The sequence below is a fragment of the Trachurus japonicus genome, chromosome 13 (genome assembly GCF_045865225.1).
Source record: "Trachurus japonicus isolate A0001 chromosome 13, Traja_1.0".
NCBI lineage: Eukaryota > Metazoa > Chordata > Actinopteri > Carangiformes > Carangidae > Trachurus > Trachurus japonicus.
In genome coordinates, this window is record NC_140919.1 from 35,028,980 (window position 1) to 35,050,445 (window position 21,466).

General features: G+C 38.6%; 2 protein-coding genes across 14 annotated transcripts in view; one reads left to right on the plus strand and one right to left on the minus strand.

The window, feature by feature from the left end:
• The window catches only part of paf1 (PAF1 homolog, Paf1/RNA polymerase II complex component), a 384,753-nt gene that overhangs the window by 287,705 nt on the left and 75,582 nt on the right, over positions 1 to 21,466 (plus strand). The window lies entirely within an intron of this gene.
• Positions 1 to 21,466, minus strand: part of ncam1b (neural cell adhesion molecule 1b) — a 71,974-nt gene that overhangs the window by 15,621 nt on the left and 34,887 nt on the right. For 5 of the 13 annotated variants that reach the window (XM_085796176.1, XM_085796183.1, XM_085796182.1 and 2 more), the window contains exons 7-15: positions 19,574 to 19,734; positions 17,164 to 17,306; positions 13,712 to 13,735; positions 7,027 to 7,056; positions 3,097 to 3,247; positions 2,752 to 2,939; positions 2,300 to 2,396; positions 865 to 1,035; positions 284 to 412 (exon numbers count right to left, since the gene is read on the minus strand). In XM_085796176.1, the coding sequence (XP_085652302.1) occupies positions 284 to 412; positions 865 to 1,035; positions 2,300 to 2,396; positions 2,752 to 2,939; positions 3,097 to 3,247; positions 7,027 to 7,056; positions 13,712 to 13,735; positions 17,164 to 17,306; positions 19,574 to 19,734 (1,094 nt within the window). The remainder of the gene's footprint in view (positions 1 to 283; positions 413 to 864; positions 1,036 to 2,299; positions 2,397 to 2,751; positions 2,940 to 3,096; positions 3,248 to 7,026; positions 7,057 to 13,711; positions 13,736 to 17,163; positions 17,307 to 19,573; positions 19,735 to 21,466) is intronic. The other 8 variants (XM_085796178.1, XM_085796185.1, XM_085796174.1 and 5 more) reach the window with 3 other exon arrangements.

The following is a 21,466-nucleotide window of genomic DNA, read 5'->3' on the forward strand; positions in this document are numbered from 1 at the left end:
CTCAGTTCCTGTTATTAGTTTTACTCCTGGACAAAGAGAAAAGGGCTTCAGGCTGAAAAGACTCTGTTGGAAGCTTTTGTGATTCTGTCCAAATAGTCTGACTTGAGTGTCGCAGTCCAGCAGCTGAGAAACTTTACTCTTCAATGAATTTTTAGATCAGTAATGGGACAGAAAAGTGCTTCTTCCAGAGGGGCCTAAAGTAATGTGTTTGTGTTGACAGAGGTCAAAAAGGCCGATAAGGGCTCTATAGAAAGCAGTAAAGTGTGCTACTTGCGCCACTTACGGACAGGCTCTGTCTTGAAGAACTCAGCGGGACTGCCTTCACCTTCACCCTTGCCGTTGATAGCTGACAACTTTACTTCGTAGCTGGTGTCTGGCTTCAGGCCCATGATAGTCACCTCACTGATGGAGCCTGTTACAATATATCAGAGGCAGAGCAATCCCTGCTGAGAACACCTTGATAATTTTGATTAGCGGTTAAACAAACACATCCCTTGTTCCGACAATACATGCATAATTAATTCCATCACAAGTACACAGTGATTAGAGCAATTCTCATTTCACTCAGACAATGTTTAAACAACAGATAAATCTATTTAGCGATGGTCTAAAAGGTCTAAAACCAGACGTAGACAAAAGCAGGACGAACTGACAGCTGTTTCTCACCTACCATGTTGAGAGAAGTATAATGTCATTTATTTCTTATCAGGATTTTCATTCATTTTTTCTCTGCTTTGGGAAGACATTTAATCAAGAGTATCTGCACTAAGATAAAATGTAATGTGTTTGAAGACAACTACCATAAAATCACAAAAAGTATCGAAACATAATTTTTAACATATTTGTTTCAATTTGTGTTCTTACCATCTTGCATCTCGAACACCTTGTGCATCCAGCTGCCCCTGTGCTGCGTCCTCCACTCCACCTTGTACCTTAGCACAGGAACGCCTCCAGTGGACTCGGGTTCCTCAAACTGGAGCTGTGCGGTGGTGGAAAAGGGTCTCACCTCACCAATGGATGGTGCTGATGGCACCTCTGGTAAATGGAGGAAATGCAGTGTGATTACAACAAAACCTGTTAGATTGCAGCACGCCAACGCCGTCATACTCCATTGTTCCATTACACTTACAGCATGAGCTCGCAGCTCTTAATGACTCCAAATTACATGTAAAATCTGCTTCATCTTAGTATGACATTTCTGATTTATGAGTCATGCCATTTCTCTTGCTCTGAATATTGCATATTTACACGATTCTTTCTGAGAAAAAAACGAAGGTGGGAAAAGTATTTCAATGTGCCTATGACAAAGTGATGTAAATAACAGCTGATCCTGCGTCAGCTTCCAATGATGAACGCTCGAGGAAAATAACTGAATGTTCAAACATTTCAAGTACTTGGTACTGAATAAAATAAGAAGACCAAGTTGAAACAGAGACTTTTTTATGTATCTAATTTCAGAATAATTAACTATTTCTTCATCATAAACAGTCCTGTCATCGTTAAGCAGTTGATCAGAGTCTTATTCTGTTTCAGCCACCACTGCACTCTCTATTTCATATCCAAGTTCACACACGCTGTTGTGAGCACAGTTGTAAATTGAAATTTTTCATTTTCTTGACATTATGGCAGTCTCTCACTGCTCTCTGCTCTGTTTGTCTAATGTGCTGGTACAGTAAATGTACAGTCCATGCTATCTGCTGGTGGGACCACAGTAAAATTCTGGATGTGCTCAATAATATGTTTCTGTAATGTACAAAGTGAAAAGCTCAGATCTGTTCTCTTAACAACCAGAGGGAAGCAATGTTAAATTGTTTCATGCTGGTTGCATTGTCTTTTCATTTAAGTTTATCATGTGAACACTGCTCTGTGTAATCCTAGATTGTGCCGGATGTTTTGGTCGAATGTAGTTTAGGTATGAAAAATGGTAGTGAAAAATCTCCTGGGGCCAGAAAAACCCTGTTGGACTCAATTTAATTTGTGTGAGACAATGATATTTACCTCAACTACAAATTATTTATTTATCCTAAATACACAAGGCTGTGCCCAGGCTTCTGGATATTCAGATACTCACATTGAGCCCCACACTTAAATGGACAAAATAAATGGATGGAAATGAATAAATGGATGGAAATGACCATGACAGGTCCCCTTTGAGCAATTATTGAATATGTACATCTTACATAAACTCTCTTCCCATCATCAATACTACATATTTTGACCATCCTAAAAAAAGCAGACATAAACATGAAATGTAAATTTTGAAGGATAGAGGATTTTGAATCACAGTATCATCACTGACCGGCTTGAATGAGCAGGAACTCCTTGGACTCTGTGCCCATCTCATTAGAAGCGGTGCAGTTATAGCTCCCAAAGTCATTTTCAGACTCGGGGGTTACCTAGAGGAGGAAAAAAAGAGAGGGAGAGAGAGAAAAAAACAGCAAATATATGAAGGGCAGTGTACCAAAACAGATGAACAAACTTGTGTGTCAAACACTCTGAAGGTGACCTTTTTGTTTGTCCATTAGAGTAGCCTATTTTTATGTGTGGCTGTGAGCTCTCCTGCTGCTGAATTATTCATTTGATTTTTACAGAATGGAGCTGAAAGAAAACCCTCACTTCAAGTCTATAGTCATGAAATCTTGATGACACACGGGGGGATGTGTGTTTGTGTGTGTGTGTAAATGTTAAAAGACTGTGTATGTGTACATTTATTTTATCAAGAGTAAGCCTTGGTTTTTGATGTGTTTGTACCTGCAGGTAGCTGGTCGTGGGAGTTCTGAAGATTTTGATGTTGGTGGTGTTGGAGTTGGGGAGCTGCAGTCCATCTCTCAGCCAAACAATGGAAACATCATTGGGATGAGCCTTCACCTCACAGCTGATATTCACTGGATTTCCCTCCCAGGTATACACTGCCACTGCACCATGTATCTTAGGAGCATCTAGGAAACAAGAAATTCAGCTGAAACTATCTGCAAACAAGAGCTTTTCATATACAGGGAATGCCTATTTTGTTCAGTCATAAGGGGTGAAGGACTAGCATTTACAAGAAATATCTTAGGCCCAAACACTTTGATTAAGGAGGACGCAAATACTTACAGCGAACCTCTAGGTACGCCAGCTGATCGTCCTCTCCAATGGCACTGCGAGCTGTGCAGAGATACTGGCCTGCATCTGTATACTTGACATACTTCAAAGTGAGAGAGGACACACGAGCATCACTCCTCACCACTACATTTCCATCCAGACTCTAGATGGGAGCAAAAAAATGGCTCGGGTTAGTGAAAAAACAAAAACAAAACGTTCACATCAGGTGTTTTCCACAGTATTGCACATTTACATCTATGAAGCACGTTTCAGCAGAAAGATGTATGACCTGGAAAACAAAAGCTGAACACAGTGGGCCTTTAATGAGCAGAAGAGACATTACAGTACATTAATGAAGTAGGTGCATTCTGCTCTGTAAAGATGTGGAAACATAAGGACACAGTTGACAGTACAGGGGAGCTTATCAATAATTGATGACGGAAAGCACAAGAAACCACCTAGAGTTTTCACACGAAGGCTTACCAACTTGAAAAATATGCTGATGCATGACACCAGATGGAGCGTTAACTTACATACCAAACTCTCACTTTTGCACTACAGACATGCGTGAATTTAGCATCACTGTATCCTATCTTATTCTGAAGTAATTGAATTTCTTGCTAGGTTTTTGACCGTATTACAGTATGTAGCAGCACCACAAACCCACATTGAGCACATGCCCCACATTCAGTGATGAAGGACACATGTCACGTCACATGGCATTTGAAACCTGGGAAATAACAAAAGACAGCTGGCTAATGAGATGTGTAAATGACCTTCCTGCTCTAGAGAAACCTGCTTTCATTAACTTGATATGCAGAGTTACAACATCCAAACATAAGTGGCTTCCTGACCTTCAAGGTCAATAACTCTGTGTTGTTGTGGCTGTCGTCACCTGACACTCAGCTGTTGGAGTGTTAAGTGTCAGACACACCGAAGTGTCTTCTTCAAAGACACATAGGATATTATTATTATTATTATTCAAAACATTTATTATACAGTCAGTTAACATTAATTTACCTCCAAAAGAGTTGGATTAGAGCCTAAATTTAACAGTTACTTTAGCTGTTAACAACACAGAAAACGTTAAGTCGATTCAAAGAAAACCTGTAACCTGGTAAGACTAAAACCAGTTCAGATCCAATTTATTTATAGGATTTGAGACGTAGATGTGTTTTATACTGTACTTATTATACAATAACCTGAGGAGATTTGGGAGTTGTTCCTTTAAAAGGTGCCGCAGCACTGAATATCCAAGCCTCTCTTTTGGTTGCTTTCGTGGCTTTGATCCAAGCTAGAAGCAAAACAATGGCACGGTTGCTTTTACACATACTGAATTAGGGCCCAGTCTGGGAAGCCATGTAAGAGAAACCCTCGTTAGTTTGTATTCAAATTCAATAGACAAAGCATGTCTGGGGCATTCATTATGCATAGCGGGTAGCAGGACCAGGGAGACACTTACATAACACACTACCCTTTTATTCTGACCCCCGTGCAGAGAGTGTTCTCTGCCGACCCCTGTGGTAGTGCCTCTGACTCCTGCATCTGTGCAACATGCCACACTATGTTCACCCATGACGCCCTGGTAAGTCAATGTGTCTCAATATCAAGTCTTTTTTATATTTTGTGCTTCTTTATGGTGCAGCACTAAAAACTCCAACAAAGCCAGAAGCACATATGGTCAGTTTCTTAGGGACCTGTAATGAACATCATTATCTGCCAAAGGAAAGTTCTATGCTCACTGCAATTTAATGGTGTGATTCAACGTTTCATAACAGTGGTTTTCATCATTAATGCATCATGCACTAGAGTGGCCCTCTATTGGAACTTTCCTCATCATATTTTTGGTTTCACTGCTCCACTGTTACAAATACATATAAAATCACTTTTCATGTCCGTGTGAAAATCTGGCACAAAACAGACGAGGGAGGAAAATGAAGACTTTAAGACACAAGCTCCTCCAGTAAATCAAACAACAACAACTGACAGCAACCAGCTTCTTCAGGTTTAGCAGCAGAGGAGAGAGACACTGCTGGAACATCAGAGCATAAAATTGAGAATACACCAAGGACATGTTAAACTCATGTCTCACCAAATCTTAACTGTCCCGGCACACAGATGCACCTTTTCCCAGAATGTACCTTCCCTTCAGCGGCTTGTCAAATCAACACTCCAACACCTGCCTACGCATTTACAACAAACATGCGCAGCATGCCCACACTGCTTCATGCTTACACACCTCCTCTGTGTGGTTTACGAGGGCATGTCTCACAGAGATACACACATCAATCAATTCAGTTCAAGTGGACTTAAACACCATATAATTACGTATGTTAAAAATTGGAAATATTGTTGACTGATCCATAAATGTAATCCACTACCACTAACATCCTGAAAACACCACTATGTGATACATACAGTATATGCAGTTGATGTGATGGCAGATAACTCAAATATGGTTTACAAAAATAAAAAGGATGTCATTACAAAGTTTTAAGCCTTTTATGCATTTCTGCCTTAGGGAAAAGTGGCACTTACTTCGTATCCTTCTAAAGTCACTGTTTGGGCTATTTGGAGTTGCTTTTCTTGTACAATCTAATGATCAAGATGTCCAAAATGATGCTTTTTACCCTCATTATAGGGGAGAGTGTATAGGTAAGAGTGTATACAATACAAAGTCTACAGCTTATTAAAGTTTGTGCAACCAAGTGTGAATCACAGTTTGATACAAACCCAGTAATTACAGTCAGCATGTGCCTGATTAGAGAGGTTCTTCCACACCTCCCGTAGTAAGTGATGAGATTTTTCACTCCAAAGTTTGTGTAATCACAGGTGTCATTAATGAATGCGTATCAGCTGTCAATATTTACTGATTGCTAGAAATAATGAATGAAAGAAAAACATTCTGAAAAGTACCACAGAAAGGAGTACAAGGAAAAAAACAATTCACTTTAGGTGCAGTGCTGCCTGCAATTTCAAAATAAAATAGCAGAGCTATTTGAGGAACCAGATGGTCTAAAAATTCATATTCATTTCCTGTCAAATGATACAAAAGTATAAATAACAATGTCAACCCCAATGTCTGATGTTGTGCCTGTGATGGTGATGGGCTTATTGTGGATGGCATAAAGACTGCAAATTTCAGTTAGTATGAAAGCTGAAATATGAATCTTTACCAGGTCTATCCTCCCGTAGGGTGCACTCAACACTAATATTGGACCCAACAAAGAGGTATTTCTCACCAATTTTCTCACATATGCGAAACACATATTCAATAGTGAAGAAAGTTGGAGAGAGGCTTATGTGGGCAGTTCTTTCTTTTGCCAATTTTCATTTTCTTTCAGAAAAAAAGCCTGGCTGCGAGATACTCTGGGCTGCTGCACAAAGACATATTACATTTTCTCTTACATACAAATTCGTTTATACAAAGAATTGGAGCTACAGGAAATCATTTTCTAATTTTAAAAATACCTGTTGTTATTATCAAGAATTGGCAGTGGACTGACAGATCTGAAGATGTGGATGGAAAGACTTGTGATAAAAGAAGAAAGAGGTGTGAGATTTACCTCGAAAAATAAAATAAACCAGAGTGAGCAGGTCAAGAAACTGCATTTAACAGATTAATGTATCCAATCCAAAAGTAATTTTAAAAAAATCATATTTCTGCAGGCAGATCTTGTCTTGTAATGACCCGTGTTCTCGCAGGCTAAGTTACAAGTCGGGAAAAAACAAGCTGAAGTAAGCTACAGCATGTCAAGTTTATATGGAAAACAAACAACTAAAACAAAGAGACAGAGGGACTACTGCATTGTTCTCAGGGTTTATACTTTCCCTGACCCTTGTTTGATCAAGAATTTTGATCTGCATCCATCCAGAATTGAATTAGACTCCCCTGACATGAAAGATGGATGGGTGTAGGAAAAAGTCATGCATTTAGAATACCTTGTGTTGCTCAGGCCGAGTCCATGATGCCTGTAGAGGACAGAGACAGAACAACAAACACAAGGCAAAGCAATTCTTAGAAAGTAATCCTTATCCAGGCAAAGCTGGGATGCTGCACATTGCATGCATTAAATATCCACAGTTTTATTTTGTGTGCACCCATAGTGCCTGAGCTGAATGCCTGATTGTACTAAAGGTCTGTAGATATAATAAGGGGTAAGGCGGTGGATTTACCTTCCCGTGAAGCCTATTATGCGGCAATAAAAGTTTTATTTTAAAGGTAATTTTCTGGGTGTTATTTTCTTTACTACAAACCAGAACAACACTGCTTCCAAGCCTGAAAGAAGTTAGTCCACTGGCATCATGATGGCACAAATGCTTACAGATAAGAAGGTTATTGGTTTATCAGTAGGAGGTGACTCCTTGCACTGCTACAACAGAGATATGTCGGTCTGTTAGGGAAAAGTACTGCAGCAATTATTGACTCCCGATCCAGACTTGAAGCAATAATGAGGAGATAAAAGCCAATAAAACTGAATTTACTCTCACTGTGGTCTTTAGTTGTGCATATTAAAGGCTTTCCTCTTCCTTTTCTTACATCAAGAAGTCATAGAACAGCACTTGCTGGGTTTTTCAGTAAACAATGACGGTTTAAAATAAGCAGTTTAGTTGCTGCTCTCTCCACACCCTTGTGGGACTTTGAAATAAATGTTTGCCTACAGGTGGCCCGTGTTATGTTGAGTAATTTTTGCAAGTCAGATGTCCTGCTCTGAATGTTAACTACTTGTACTACAGTTTCAAATTAAGTGTTTTTCCCCATCCTTGTGCTTAGATTGTATTCCAAGGCTGAAAGAGACAAACCTGGGATTTGCATGAATTCAGAATTTTTTAAATCTTGTTCTTTGAAAACATTTCAACCCCTACCTACCCCTGTCAGTGGATGTTTATAAATCTCCAAAGTATATTATTTATAAAAACACAAAAAAGCATATATGGCTTATTGACTGCAATAAACTTAGGTTTAGCATTTCATAGTGTTACTGAGTAAATGAATAATTTCACACGTACCAAGAGTAAGTGATTATCATAATCATGTTGAATATATCTCACACTTCACTGAATACAGTAAAACACAGTGGCCAATACATTCACAGGACAGATAAAATCAAACCTCTGAACGACAACAACAACAGATAATTTGTACTAGACTGTACTAGACAACATGCTATGTCAAGTTAAATCAGTGACACTGAAAAGCCCAGCTGCACAAGACAAAAAGCTTTTTGGAAAGCATGCTCTATGGATTTCATGATGCTGAGGAGAAAATGTTAACCATGACGATGAGATGTGATGGCCCACATAGCGAAAAGGTACTGAAGCGTAACGAGCAAAATGATAAACAGCTATTTCATCAGGTGCAACAGCAAGAAAATGTCAAATAAATGAAAGCAATCTGCCGGAATAATTGTAGGGCAAAACGGTGAATCAAGCCCCTGTATTATCCTCTCATAATCAATGCTGGAGGCTTGTAAATAACACAATAAACATAAGGTGTGTTTGAATTCAGGCAGTTTATATCACTATCAAACCTAATATTTATTGTGAAAATAAGCAATACGAGGAAAGTAAATAGCGGAGACAATAAAACGGTTGTTTAAAGAGAGAGAGGAAAAAAACATACTGTCTGGGTGTAATTTCACTATGTACTTTGCAGCTCCTATACTGTCACAGTAAGAGACAGGATGCACCGTACATCATTTACAAACAGCAGTTGGCTGCATATCACCACCGTGCTGAGAAAAGAGTGGTAGCCCAATTAAAACAGGCAACCTAATGGTCTGTAACATCACCACCCTCACCCACACACTTGTCTGCAGCGCTGCCTCCGCAGTAAGTGAGCTGACAACTATCACTGTCATGTCTGTGACAGGTGATTGTTTAAGACAAAGGGACAATGAACAACAGCAGATGCGAGCATGCACAACCAAAGTCACCATAACACAATCGCGTCTCCGAGCAAACGCGCAGAACAATATGGTGACGGTTCCTTTGGGACTTATCATTTTTCCAGCCCATTGTGATTTCCTTCCACAGAGTATTATCCTTTCTCTTTGTTCTGACATGAATTGTAATGTCAGCGTGGAGAGGGCAAAGCAGAGTGAAGCGACATACTAACACAAATACACTAAACACATAAATGTACTGAACCCTGGCTGTGCTTTATTCACTGGCTGACGCCTGACTGAAACTAATGAGTATGCATGTTGTCATCGTCCTGTGTCATTAACTGCTGAGCCTAGGAGCCTCTGCCAGTACATCATGGAAAACTGACTAGCATTTTGGTGAAGAAGCCTTTACATCACCCCACTACTGAGCAAGCAGGCGTGCTGTTGTAAATGAGCAGCCTTTTATATCTGGAGAAAACAATGCTCTCTCTCTTCTGGCACGCAACGTTTAAAGCTTGTCCAGATGCCCTGTCTACACCGCTGCCACACCACATTAATTACTGATTTTCTTTAAGCATCTCATTACAAATTAAATAATCATGAATTTGTTTTCTCATGTCTTTAATTTCCAATTAGAAATGTGGTAGTTACACAGAGTAGGCCCTAAAAGTGGATTTGTGTCATGAAACTTCATTTTATTTTTGTTTTGTTTAACAAACAGATTGCAGACACAAAGTACAGTACCATCACCAATCAACTACTGACTTTCTTATGCTTTTAAGTTTTATAATTAGTCTTATTTGTCTACTTCTTTAACTTCTCTCTGTATATTTGAAAACATTTCCAGATAATTACAGCTTAAAAACTCCCTGCATCAAGCCGAATGTTTAATATGTATTCAAATAAGCAAAACATTCATTATGTAGATAATGTACAAAGCATGGATAAATACTTAATTTACATTTTCATTTAATAAACAGTCACACTTATCTAGTGCGACTCTCCGTGAATGCATTCAAAGCATTGAAACAACTAAATACCACACGTGAATGTGATGAAAGTTTTAAAATAAATATATAAACACTTAACTTTAATTCATGTTTAAAGAAAAAAACAAAAACTATCCTCAGATAAGTACCAATTTGAATTTGAAATGTAACTCTAGGCAGGCATACACCCACGGTGTACAACATTTTTTTGAACATACTCCTTTCATCCTGTCCCTTTTTATGTACAATACTACAGCTTTTCTATTGTATGATACAGTAATCTCCCTCAATCCTCATTGTGCATTTCTTAACTCACGGTTATCACGGTGCTTTTGTCTGCAGACATTTAAGATCTTATTCAGAATCTTCAAAAGGAATTATTTTCTCCTTGTTAACTAACCTCTTAAACCCAAGACCACAGTAGAATTGGCACAGGGTCAAACAAAGTCGGACTAAGATTTGAATGACTAATAGAATATCAGATGTAATAGACTGTCTCGGCTTCTTACATGACTGATCAGCAGCATGTAAAAGAATTCTCTATTTTTGCTCAATTTAATAGCTTCACCTGCAGAGAACAGTCTCCCCTAACTGCATCATAACTATCCAGGTACTCACATGAAAGGTTAAGACATCATTTAACCTTAGCAGGTGGAGTGGGTGAAAATTCTGTAAATATTAGCAAGTTACCCCATTTCTGGCCTCTAGCAGCATTATGGAACATTTCAGAAGATTTTCAGAAGAAGATTTCAAGCAAGGTAGGTGGTTGACAGCAATGCAGAAATAAGGGAGGTGAAGCAATCTATACATTTGTTCGACTTAAAAGTGTTTCTCACAAAAACACATTGTGTTAGGGTTTTTAAAGGTGCCCTGTTTAGTAAACAAAGGATATACACAAACATTTGTTCAAGGCTCTATTCTTGCTTTTAAGGTGGAGACAACATGAACACATTTGTTCTAATGTTTACTTTCTGAGGCTTTTTTAGAGTTGGTATCAATGATGGACTGAGCATTAAACCATTAAAGGAATTTACAGTCCCTCTCAAATGCAAAGTCTTTATTGGTGCACTCTATAATTCAGATTACACAATTAACCACTACTAGTCTTACTTTGTAGAATAGATGATAAACCACTTTGTTTTACCATTATGTAGGAGCCAGTAGTCTTCAATACAGTCAGATCAGACAGATCATTTTTCTAAATAGACTAGACTATTACGCCCAATCTGGGATTTATATCATTGCTCTGATAATCCTCTTCACTGCTAAATAGCTGGTCTAATAATAAATGCCATGTGCCACATGACTGTTATCAGAGCATTGTATTTTATCATTATGCATGTTTCTCCATGAAATAGGTAAAAGAAAAATCCATGTGGTGAATGTTCAGTATGCTGTGTACTATAACCAAAGCTCTTCATACCAGAACAAGACTACTCCTACTCTCAGTGCACACACATACAGCATTTGAATACAAGTTTCCAATGAAGCTGTTTGAAACAAACTCTGCACCCCTTATAATGGTTTCAAATAGGTGTTTTTTATATTTACATGCTATTCAATACTGCTAGCTTCTTTAGCTTTACTGTTAGCAATGGCTTCTCTCTTTTGCTTCATATGACTTGCATTTAGTTGCTACTCATCCTTTAGTAATAGCGGTAATGTAATAAAAGTAGTTTATTTTACTGTAATGGGGGTTGGAAACATAACTGCCTCCCTCCACCTCCCGAGCAGCAGGGAAAACAAGGCCGCTGAATGACTGCCTGTAACAATATGTGCAGTCAGATGCCTATGATCTCGAAATCTAGTGACAAATGTACTATTTTGGCACCACCACAGGCTGTGAATGTCCCCCCTAATAAAGCTTGTTTTAGGACAATTCATTTTGAAAGTGAAGTGGCCAATAAGAAACTTGTACTCAAGTCACCTCAGCTCACCAATGGTGCAGATACGTTCACAGACATTCATGAGCGTAGGGCGCTACCTGCTGCTGTGATCCAGCTAAAAATGAGAAGCTGAGTGACAAAGGAGCCAAAGAAATGAAAACGCATTTAAATAAGTTGCTAATCAAAACTGTCTCACCACACCATCTGAAACGGAACCATACAGATCCCTCCTGGTTTCCTGACCAATGCTGCCCTAAACGTCCTTTTAAAGATTCTACAAAAAAATTAAGTGAAGTAACAGCTGCGATTTTCTTTTCTCAATTGTCCATGTCCACCCCAAATGAATGCTGTTTCACTTGTTACACCCATTCTAGATGAAATACAGCTGTTATGATGATTACAGACAGCATGACAGACAGACATCAAATGAACAAACAGAACACAATTAAACAATTAGCAGCCATTTCCTTCTGCATTCATTAGAGCCCCACCATGGAAATCATTTCCCCCGCTGATGATCAGAACTATAACAGGAAAACATAAGCAATCTGCATCTACTCTTGAGGCTGCTAATCATTTCTTTGAAGAAGAGATGCCACAGATCACGCAGCATTCTGCAGAATGAAGTGCAAAACACACTGCCACCACAGCACAGCTGTGCGTCACATGACTGATCACATGACGTGCCACAGTGCAGCACGTCAGTGATTACACAGTGTAGAAAATGGGTGAATACGGAAAGCTGTAGATTCCTTTTTTTGTTAATAAGAAAAATGCTATTTTCCTCCGCCCTCATCTGAAGAGTCAATCTTAACACCTAGTAGCCTATTGCTTGCCAGGCAATGTATTTCATTATATTTCATAGTGAAACTGTAGAATGTAGAGATCCTGAGAGTAAAGTCTATTGCTCTGATGAGTCTCCTCATCCGTTGTGACAGCTTCAAGACCACAAAAGAAGCCAACCTGTCACTGACAGAAGAGAAAGCTGAGTTACAGCAGTTTGGAGGTGTGTTCTGTAAAAAAGAAAATACTGTGTCTCCTGGGAAATAGATACTAGATGATAAGACTGAGGTGTAAACTCTTACTGGGCGTGTATGTATGTCACAGTGGATGTCACAAAGAGAATAATAGGCCTGTTGTTACATGCCATATGGTGGTAGCTTGTTTTGCACTTAAGAGGCTCCACTCAAAATTTGTTTTTGAATATCTAACATTCAACCATGTAGGTTTGAGAAGTGGGAGAAGTTTCATATTTCTGCTCCTCACAGAGAACAGTGCCTGTAGTCTGCTTGAAAGTATATCAATTAACCCACTTCTCCACTTCTGTAATCTGTTTCTAACACTTTATTATTATTATTATATTTTTGTCTACAAGGGTAGGCTGTTGGATACTCAAAAGATAAAATTCAAGATGGAGCTTTTTTGACCCTCAGTTTCCAGTGACACCAACATTAATGTTAGACAATCTACAGTCTAATATGGAGATGACAGACAGATGTAGCTGGGCTTGAATCCAGGCAACCTCATGCTGTGATGGAAAGTTTGAAATGATGAGGCAACAGCGACACAGAAATGGTGTTTCCCTATTATGTTGTTACCCACATTTTCATCTGATCTCATGAGATAAGCTCAATGCACTTTGTATCACAAGATCAGTGAAGGCTTCAGGCTATATTTGGAAAGCATGCAGTAGTCGAATCAATTTCATGAACTCTGATGAGATCATTCCTTGGGGTTTTCAAGAAACAGCTGGGAAATTTTCAATAAAAAGGGATTATTTGATTTCAGTGGAGGTTTTCTCAAATCTGGAGGCATACTTAGCAACACTACTCCAATACATTTCTGTGCCACGCGGATTTCATACCTGATAGATCCTGTTTAGATGTGCCTGTAGGAAGAAAATGTAGTGCATGTAATGGACTGGCTCCAGAATTCCTCCATGATCTGCACTTTATCTCTGAAGAATTTCCCCTCTCATTACCTGATCACTGTAGCAAGACACCTGAACACCTTGAAGAACCAGGCCATGAGGGCAATATGAGAATACCAATTGGGTATTCATTGTTTTTGATGGTTTGCACATTGAATATTATAGAGGATATTACCAAGAGAACATACAGAGGTATCAAGGATGTACTGTAATGGAAGGTAAAACAACTAACGCTTAAAGGTAGGGTTGGAGATCCTGAAAAACGGTTCTAGCAGGCCGCATTATGAAAATACACAAGTGAAAAGTCCAAGTCCCCTTTCTCAGACTTCTCTGTGAAGCCACGCCTCCAGAGCTCAGGAACACGCAACGCTTGCTCAGCCTTGGGTTCACATGAAGGTGAAGCCGCAAAGGTATCGCGCTCGCAGCGCGACCCATTGTAATCCCAATGTGAGCGACGCGGCTTTCCGCAATACCGTCGCGTGTCACTGCACAGCATCGCTAACTGTCCACCAGCTTTTTCTCGTGGCCAATTCATGTGAAAGAAAACACCTAACATCATAATAAACCACGGAGCATCAAGCATAGAGTTAGATCTACTGGACTTCAGTGTGGTACATTCTATCACTGGCATTTTCTTTTCTGCAGTCGTAACTTGTTGAAGAGGCGCATGCAATTAGTGCAGTAGAGTTACGTGCAGAGGAGGGAGAGAGGGACAGAGACGGCAGTTTGATTGACACATCATGATCCAATTGACTTTTAACGTTGCGTTCACGAAGATTGGATACTGTTTTTACAGGATTGTCCGTCCCACATAGTCATTGGGCCAAGACCCAAAATTTCACATATCGGTATCACCTGGGAGGGCAAATTCTAGTTGTGATTTTTTTTATTCCTATACACCCCTAGATTAAGTTTAGCATTATAAAAAAATATTATAAAAAAAGTGCCTTCCCTGGAAATCATCTTTCTTTCATCATATCCTCTCCTTTGGGTGTGAACTAATGGCCAGCCACAGAGACTTGTAATAAACCCTCAAGTGTTTCAAGTAATTTATCTAATATAGGTGTAAATAAGCTTCAATTAGCCGATTGTCAGTTCTAAATCATTGCAATATATTTTCTAATTAAGGATACTTTTTGACAAATTATATTTCTTCCCAATACCTTATTCAATGAGGCAAATTAGATAGATAGATAGATAGATAGATAGATAGATAGATAGATAGATAGATAGATAGATAGATAGATAGATAGATAGATAGATAGATAGATTATTGACAATGAAAAAACTATGCTGGGTGGGAAGGTGGTGTTAACACCGGCTCATAGAACAACCATGTGGTGTGCACATTAAAACACTGGATCCAGATATCAGTTCAGTCCTTTATATTGATAACTGAACAATGATGAACGCAGATCTACAAAATGTGAACAAAAGGTCTTGAATGTGAAAGCCCTGTCAATTAAGTATTTTTTTCTCAGGGCTTGAGGCAGCGCATAATCTAAGGTTCTTCCTTAATTTTCTCGGTCTGTTGCCTCACTGTACGAAGCTCAAGTTGCTCAGGCTCTCCCTCCGAGCCCAGATATTCTGCTGTACCAGGTACCAACATTGTGCACTCCGATCCATCATCTAAGATGGCATAGGTATCAAAGGTTTGTCCTTGTTATAGAGTCTCACTTTAACAACTTTGGGCCTTTCTCAAACGAAATCTGGTGTTTGTCTCGCGCGCTCTCTTTTTTTTTCACACTCCCTCGCTTGCCCTCGTATCGATCTGCATAGACTTGACAAAAACAGACGCGCGGACACCATGAAAATGAAACACTATAATTCCTGTGACAACCGGCCAAGGTATAGTCCAGGTCAGCCCCACGTGTCAATCACAGGCTACAGAGGTTCAACAAAACAAGTGAATTAATATTATCATTGATGACGTATGACACGCATTGCCAGGAAAGGTCCGATCTGTCTGTTTAGACTGCAGACGTATTGGCAGATATCCTATTTGTATCTGATTTATTTCCACATTTAACGGGGGCCTGAATCTGATCTGACAATATCCGATTCCATGCGTATTTGTCCCGTTTACACGTTCATGTTACAGATCCGATCTGAGCAACTTGACAAGCCACTTTAATGACAATCTGCCTATAGGGGAAAATAACAAAAAATATAAAAAGCTGCTCCTATGAAAAGGCTATCATGTTTTAATTTACTTATATTGACCCTAAAAATAATTTAGTATAGGTAAGGTTTTGCCCACTCATGTGATACCGGTATCTGGTCTGGCCCAACAGGTGACTGACTTTTTCATTTTTGTGAAAAAGCATTTAGTTCATTTGTTGCAATCGGAGTGTGAAGAGGATTTCAAACAATTTTGTAAAAAATGCTCCAGAATAGGATCTCCAACCCTACCTTTAACCAATGCAGTGCCAAAACAAATTTAAAAGATGGCAGCAGAATATCCACTGATAAAACTTATAAAGACTTTAAATATTAAAAAAAAACTTTTCAATCACTAGCATGAGCAGAATAATGGTAATGGTGATTGAAAATGCTAAACAAACACTTGAGCGTTCAAGTGCTCATTCTAGCAAATACAATAAAAAGTGGAGAAAGTTTAATTACTGCCTCAAATTAAATGCTTATTTGGGGACTGTTATAATTGCGTTTCTGATAACTGATTTTCTTGACATTTGGGAAAACTCAGGTCATGTCTTGGAGTACTCCACAGCACTGTGTATTGCTGGGCTAATTACATGAAATCCACTGGGTCATCTGGAAGTTGCTGCTCATTTAGGGAAAATAAAGTACATGAACCCTGTTGAGGGTGTTACACAATGAATCTGCACAAGCACCCCACCGGCACATCAACATACCTCTTGAATTTAGGTTAAAGGTATTCAATTCCTCTCCCTGAGACACTGGTGTCTTGCAGGTTTTTGTTCCTCCCGAGTGGTTACTAGTGATTGTGTCCCAGTTTCATGTCACATACTGATTTCTTATAAAGCATATTATAATAAAAGTAGAATACAAAAATCTACTTTTTTTTGTACAGAGGAACTGATGCATGAGATTAGCTAACATTCGTCAAACTGTAGTTTCAGAAATCACATCACGTAAGAGACAATGGGCCATCGTTACACCACCATCATCTGTTATTTTTTTTCTCTCTTTTTGCACATTCATACCAAGTGGTTTTTGTGTGTAGTATGCAACTGGGACACAGACAGAGGTAGTCTACTTTACACCAGCTGTGGTTCATTTGCTCGAAAAGGAAAAGAAGCTGACAGAACACCAGGCCTTAAGGACCAAAATTAAGAATTCATTGCTTTCATACTCATATAGTTACAACATACTGCCATCCATACCACCTTTTATTATTTTACCTGCTCTCCTTCAGTGAAAACCCGCTCACCGTAGCTCCAGTTGATGGTGGGAGTTGGATCACCTGAAGCCTCACAAGTCAGTGTTACCTGCTCATCCATCTCTGAAGTGCTCTGGTTTACGATGTAAGTGATCTTAGGTTTGACTGTAAAACACAAATACGGACTCATCACATCAGCACAAACATAACAAGGCAGCCAGGTGGTTTGGCAGCATGAGTACAATATGTAAAAGAGCAACTCCTTGGATTTGGTATGAGTTCAAAGCGAGGATGAGGATCAGTAGCTTGACAGGTGAGGGGGATTTTTATGGCAGCAAAACTGTATTTAAGCTTTCCCAGTCCTAGCAGCAGCAAAGTCGTGATAACCATATGTGGATCCAAACTTAATTTGTGTAATAATTTATTTAGCCTATCTCAAAAGAGTCTGTCTTCATATTTGTTTACATTTGAGCAAACTGTCAAGTTAAAGTACACCTGCGCTAACCTGAAAGAACAGCACGGTGCCACAACTGTGACAGTAGCAGAGCGCAGCAAATTCAAGCGCTACTTCTGAAGTGCATTACCCTGTGCTCTCATCTTTTCTATTACTCACCGTGAAGTATGAATACATGGATTAGGCCAGTGGGCTGGCTAAATGTAAATCTAGTCACTATGAAAAGAATTTACAATATTCAGCACAAAAAATAGCTGTAACCTTGTACTTAAATGTTATAATGCTAAACTAAGTGGCCAAACCGATAATAATTAGATGAACAAAGGAAAGGCTGTCTTGTTCTGTTATTTCTAACTTAAGGATTTGAACATGCATTAGTTTATAATTACAGCCAGAGCTATCACAAATTGATCTGGAGGACTGGAAGAGCTGTTTCAGCTTTGTAAACAATGATCCACTCCAATCTTTTCTATATCATTAAAATGCTGGAAACATTTTCTAGCACTGTGAGTGCTGTGAATGACCTTGTAACAGCACAAACAAATGAGCAGTGGCCAGGGGTTTCAGTTACAGTAACCACACAGATGATCTATGTTAGCAAGTATTTTATGAAGTCTTAATCATCTTGCAGCTGCACAACGGCTCTACAAGCCTCTGCTGCTACTGTAGCTATTTTGCATATTTTGTTAATGTTGGTGTTGAAGAGAAGAAGATAGAAGAAATATATCAATCCTTCCTTCACCTTGCCGTCACTACAGCTCTGACACTCACACATACCGTACTTTTCTCAAGAGGCTGGACATTATATTCTTAGTTCAGTGATATAACATAATCAACCAATTTGCTTTACTTATTTCAGTGTTGCCCCAGTCAAAGGCTGTGAAATGTTTTCCCACATGAACACAGAACTAATATCCTAAAGATACGTAGGTGTAGATTTATTTTTCATGTCTGAATTTGTTCCGTTTCTACTATGATCTTCTCGCTAGTATGACATTTGTGAGGTTCAGTTAGAAACAGGTGTTATCACATACTTCCTTATACCAAGAAGAATTAAGCAACAGTTCAATCAAAATCAAATGACAATTGTGAGGTTGTGTTGGTTATGTTGCAGTGCTGCTGTCAGTCAAACTGATCTGAACTAAATAGCACAGATAAACAGAAACGAAACAAACAACCTAGGAGCATAGCCTTCTCTGCTAACTGCTAGCCATTGATGTTTGATATTATATTATATAATAAAACATATTGAAGATTTATAAGATTGATAATATTTTAGAAGATAATAAATATCAGCACCATAGGTTTAACCCCCTTCCCAAATAACTAAACAAATAAATAGAATAGAAAACATCTGAAGCTTATTCAGAAATCTGAGTTTAAAAGGAAACATAATGGTCGCAGCTTTTTTGTCAGTGGACCAGGGCTTTGAGAGTGCAAGAAAATCTGTGAGATAATGAGGTAATTTTCCTAAGGAGGTAAACAATGTGCTTTGAAATCTGCCTTGATTTTATTTTGGACAGTTGTTTATCCTTCAAGCCCTCAAGAACAAGGTTCTAGCCATTTATTTTGTTTAGGGGAAAAAATGCACCAACTTAGTATACCGGTATTATAAATTTAACTGACATGACTACATGAACTGATATTCTGATTGTGATTGGAATTATGGTTATTGTTACTTGACAAAACAAAGGCAGCAACAATCCAGTGGGAAAATCTAAAGGAAAGAAATGAAGAAATTCAAAGGGTTCAGCTCTCAACCTCATTGTCTTCATCTTTGGGCTCCATCTTTACATGAAACAACACAACCCACACTGAACAACACCTCATCTTGTATCCCTTGGAAAGCTAGACACATAACCATACCATTGTTCTTACCCCACCTACACACTCCTATACTTTATTCCCACACACTTGGATCACTTTATATTGTCACCTTCATTCACATATGTATATAAAATATACTGTATCTCCTTACCAAACACTCTTAGACTGAGTTCCTGCTCACTTTCCCCAGCCTTGTTTTTAGCAATGCAGGTGTACTCTCCTTCATCCAGCTTGGTAACATCCATTATTGTCATTTCTGAGCCATCTTCATTGAAGCTATACTTCTCTCCTGCCTCGAGAACCACTTCGTTCCTGTAGAAAACATGCAGAAAACATATGTTGAACATTATACACATCTATCAAATCAATTTCAAACATCATTTTCAAACTAGCTCCAGGCTAACAGGTTGTTGTTCTTCAAAAAGATGAACTGTTTCTTAAACATGACCCGTAGAGATTAGACAAACGTATGCTGGCATTTCTAGATGAATTACAAAAGTGAAAAAGATCAAGAGATGCAGTGGAAGTGCAGTGATGAAGAAGGCGTACGCTGAAAATCTCAAGAGCAGAAAATGTGAGAGGGATAATATTTTTCTTCTGATATACCTGACATTTGCATTACGCAATGTAAACAAAATGTCTCATGTATTTTCGTTTTGTCCTATTGGGCGTAAATTGTCTCTCCTTATCGACACATGCAAAAGAGATAATGTTCTCTGACCTCTGACTGTGTGCAATCGTTTGTTTTGGGTTTCAATACAGCTTTCAACAAGTTGTGGCTGCAGTCTAACTGCACAGGTATTGAAAATGATTAAAAGGACCACAAAATACTAAAGACCAAGACCAACAGACACTATTGGTCTCTCTGAACTTTATGACCCCCAGTCTAAGCTATCTACAAAGCTAACTGCTGTCTTGGAAACAAAATGAACAGCAACAGTTTACAGTAACAAAGCATGAGCCTATCAATAGCTTTATTCAGACACACAGTATAATGTGACTCTTGATGACACTCTAGTCTTCAGGTTTCACTGTTTACTTCACCTTTAATACCCTGCAATTAAGTATCTTATTTCAATGAATAAACCAGTCAGTGTGATATCCCTAATAATGCTACAGTCTACTATACACTTCCACCTCTAGTCAGAAGCAGGTAAAAAGGTGCTTATGGCCACTAACTGATGTGAAAGCGTTGCTGTATTGTTACTGAACGTGTTCACATTTAACTTTTCCAATAATTGCCTGAAAGAGCTAACTGACAAACAGCCTTCATCCCCTTTCTTTTCATAAGCAACAAAGCCACACTTTACAAAAGCAGTAACATGCTCTCCTCTGACACACAGACGAACCAGAAGTGAAGCCTATGAATTCTGTTTCTATAAAAACCTTTTCTTTACAAGTCACAGACGGCGAGTTAAGAACATTTTTGTGCGATTCTGTTGTATTACAGTATACGCACAGCTTCAACAACCTTCACAGAATAAAAGTATAATGTTATATCATGAACTTTCATGTTGATTTAATATATTTTATGCAAGAGGAACTGATTCTGTGCAATAAGATGAGAACTACCAGTGGGCAAACTGTCTATTTTTATGTTAATAGAGATAAACTGATATATGGGATATACTGTATGTGGTACACTAACAACCAAACAGCTCATTATATTTGATTAGCACTATCTCATTAGTCTGTTAGTCAGTTGCACATAACCTCTGCTGAGCTATGGGTCAACATGTTAGCACTTTTAACATAATTGGTGCTACACATGTCAAAATTAGTTTTTAATCCTACAGTATAGGCCAGTGTTTGATCCATTTTATGTCTGTTGGTCATTACAGAAAATTGGTCAACACTTAAATATCTTTAAAAAAAAACCCAACTGGACTGAATCAGATTCATGGTGCTTAGAGTGGAGGGGTTGCAAAGCAATCATTTTATCAGTAGATTAAGTCAGTTAATGATTAAGTTAAGAGTTTTTTATACAAAGATATAATGTTCTGTGTAACTGCAGCTTCATTCTACAGATGTAGTACATTTTTAA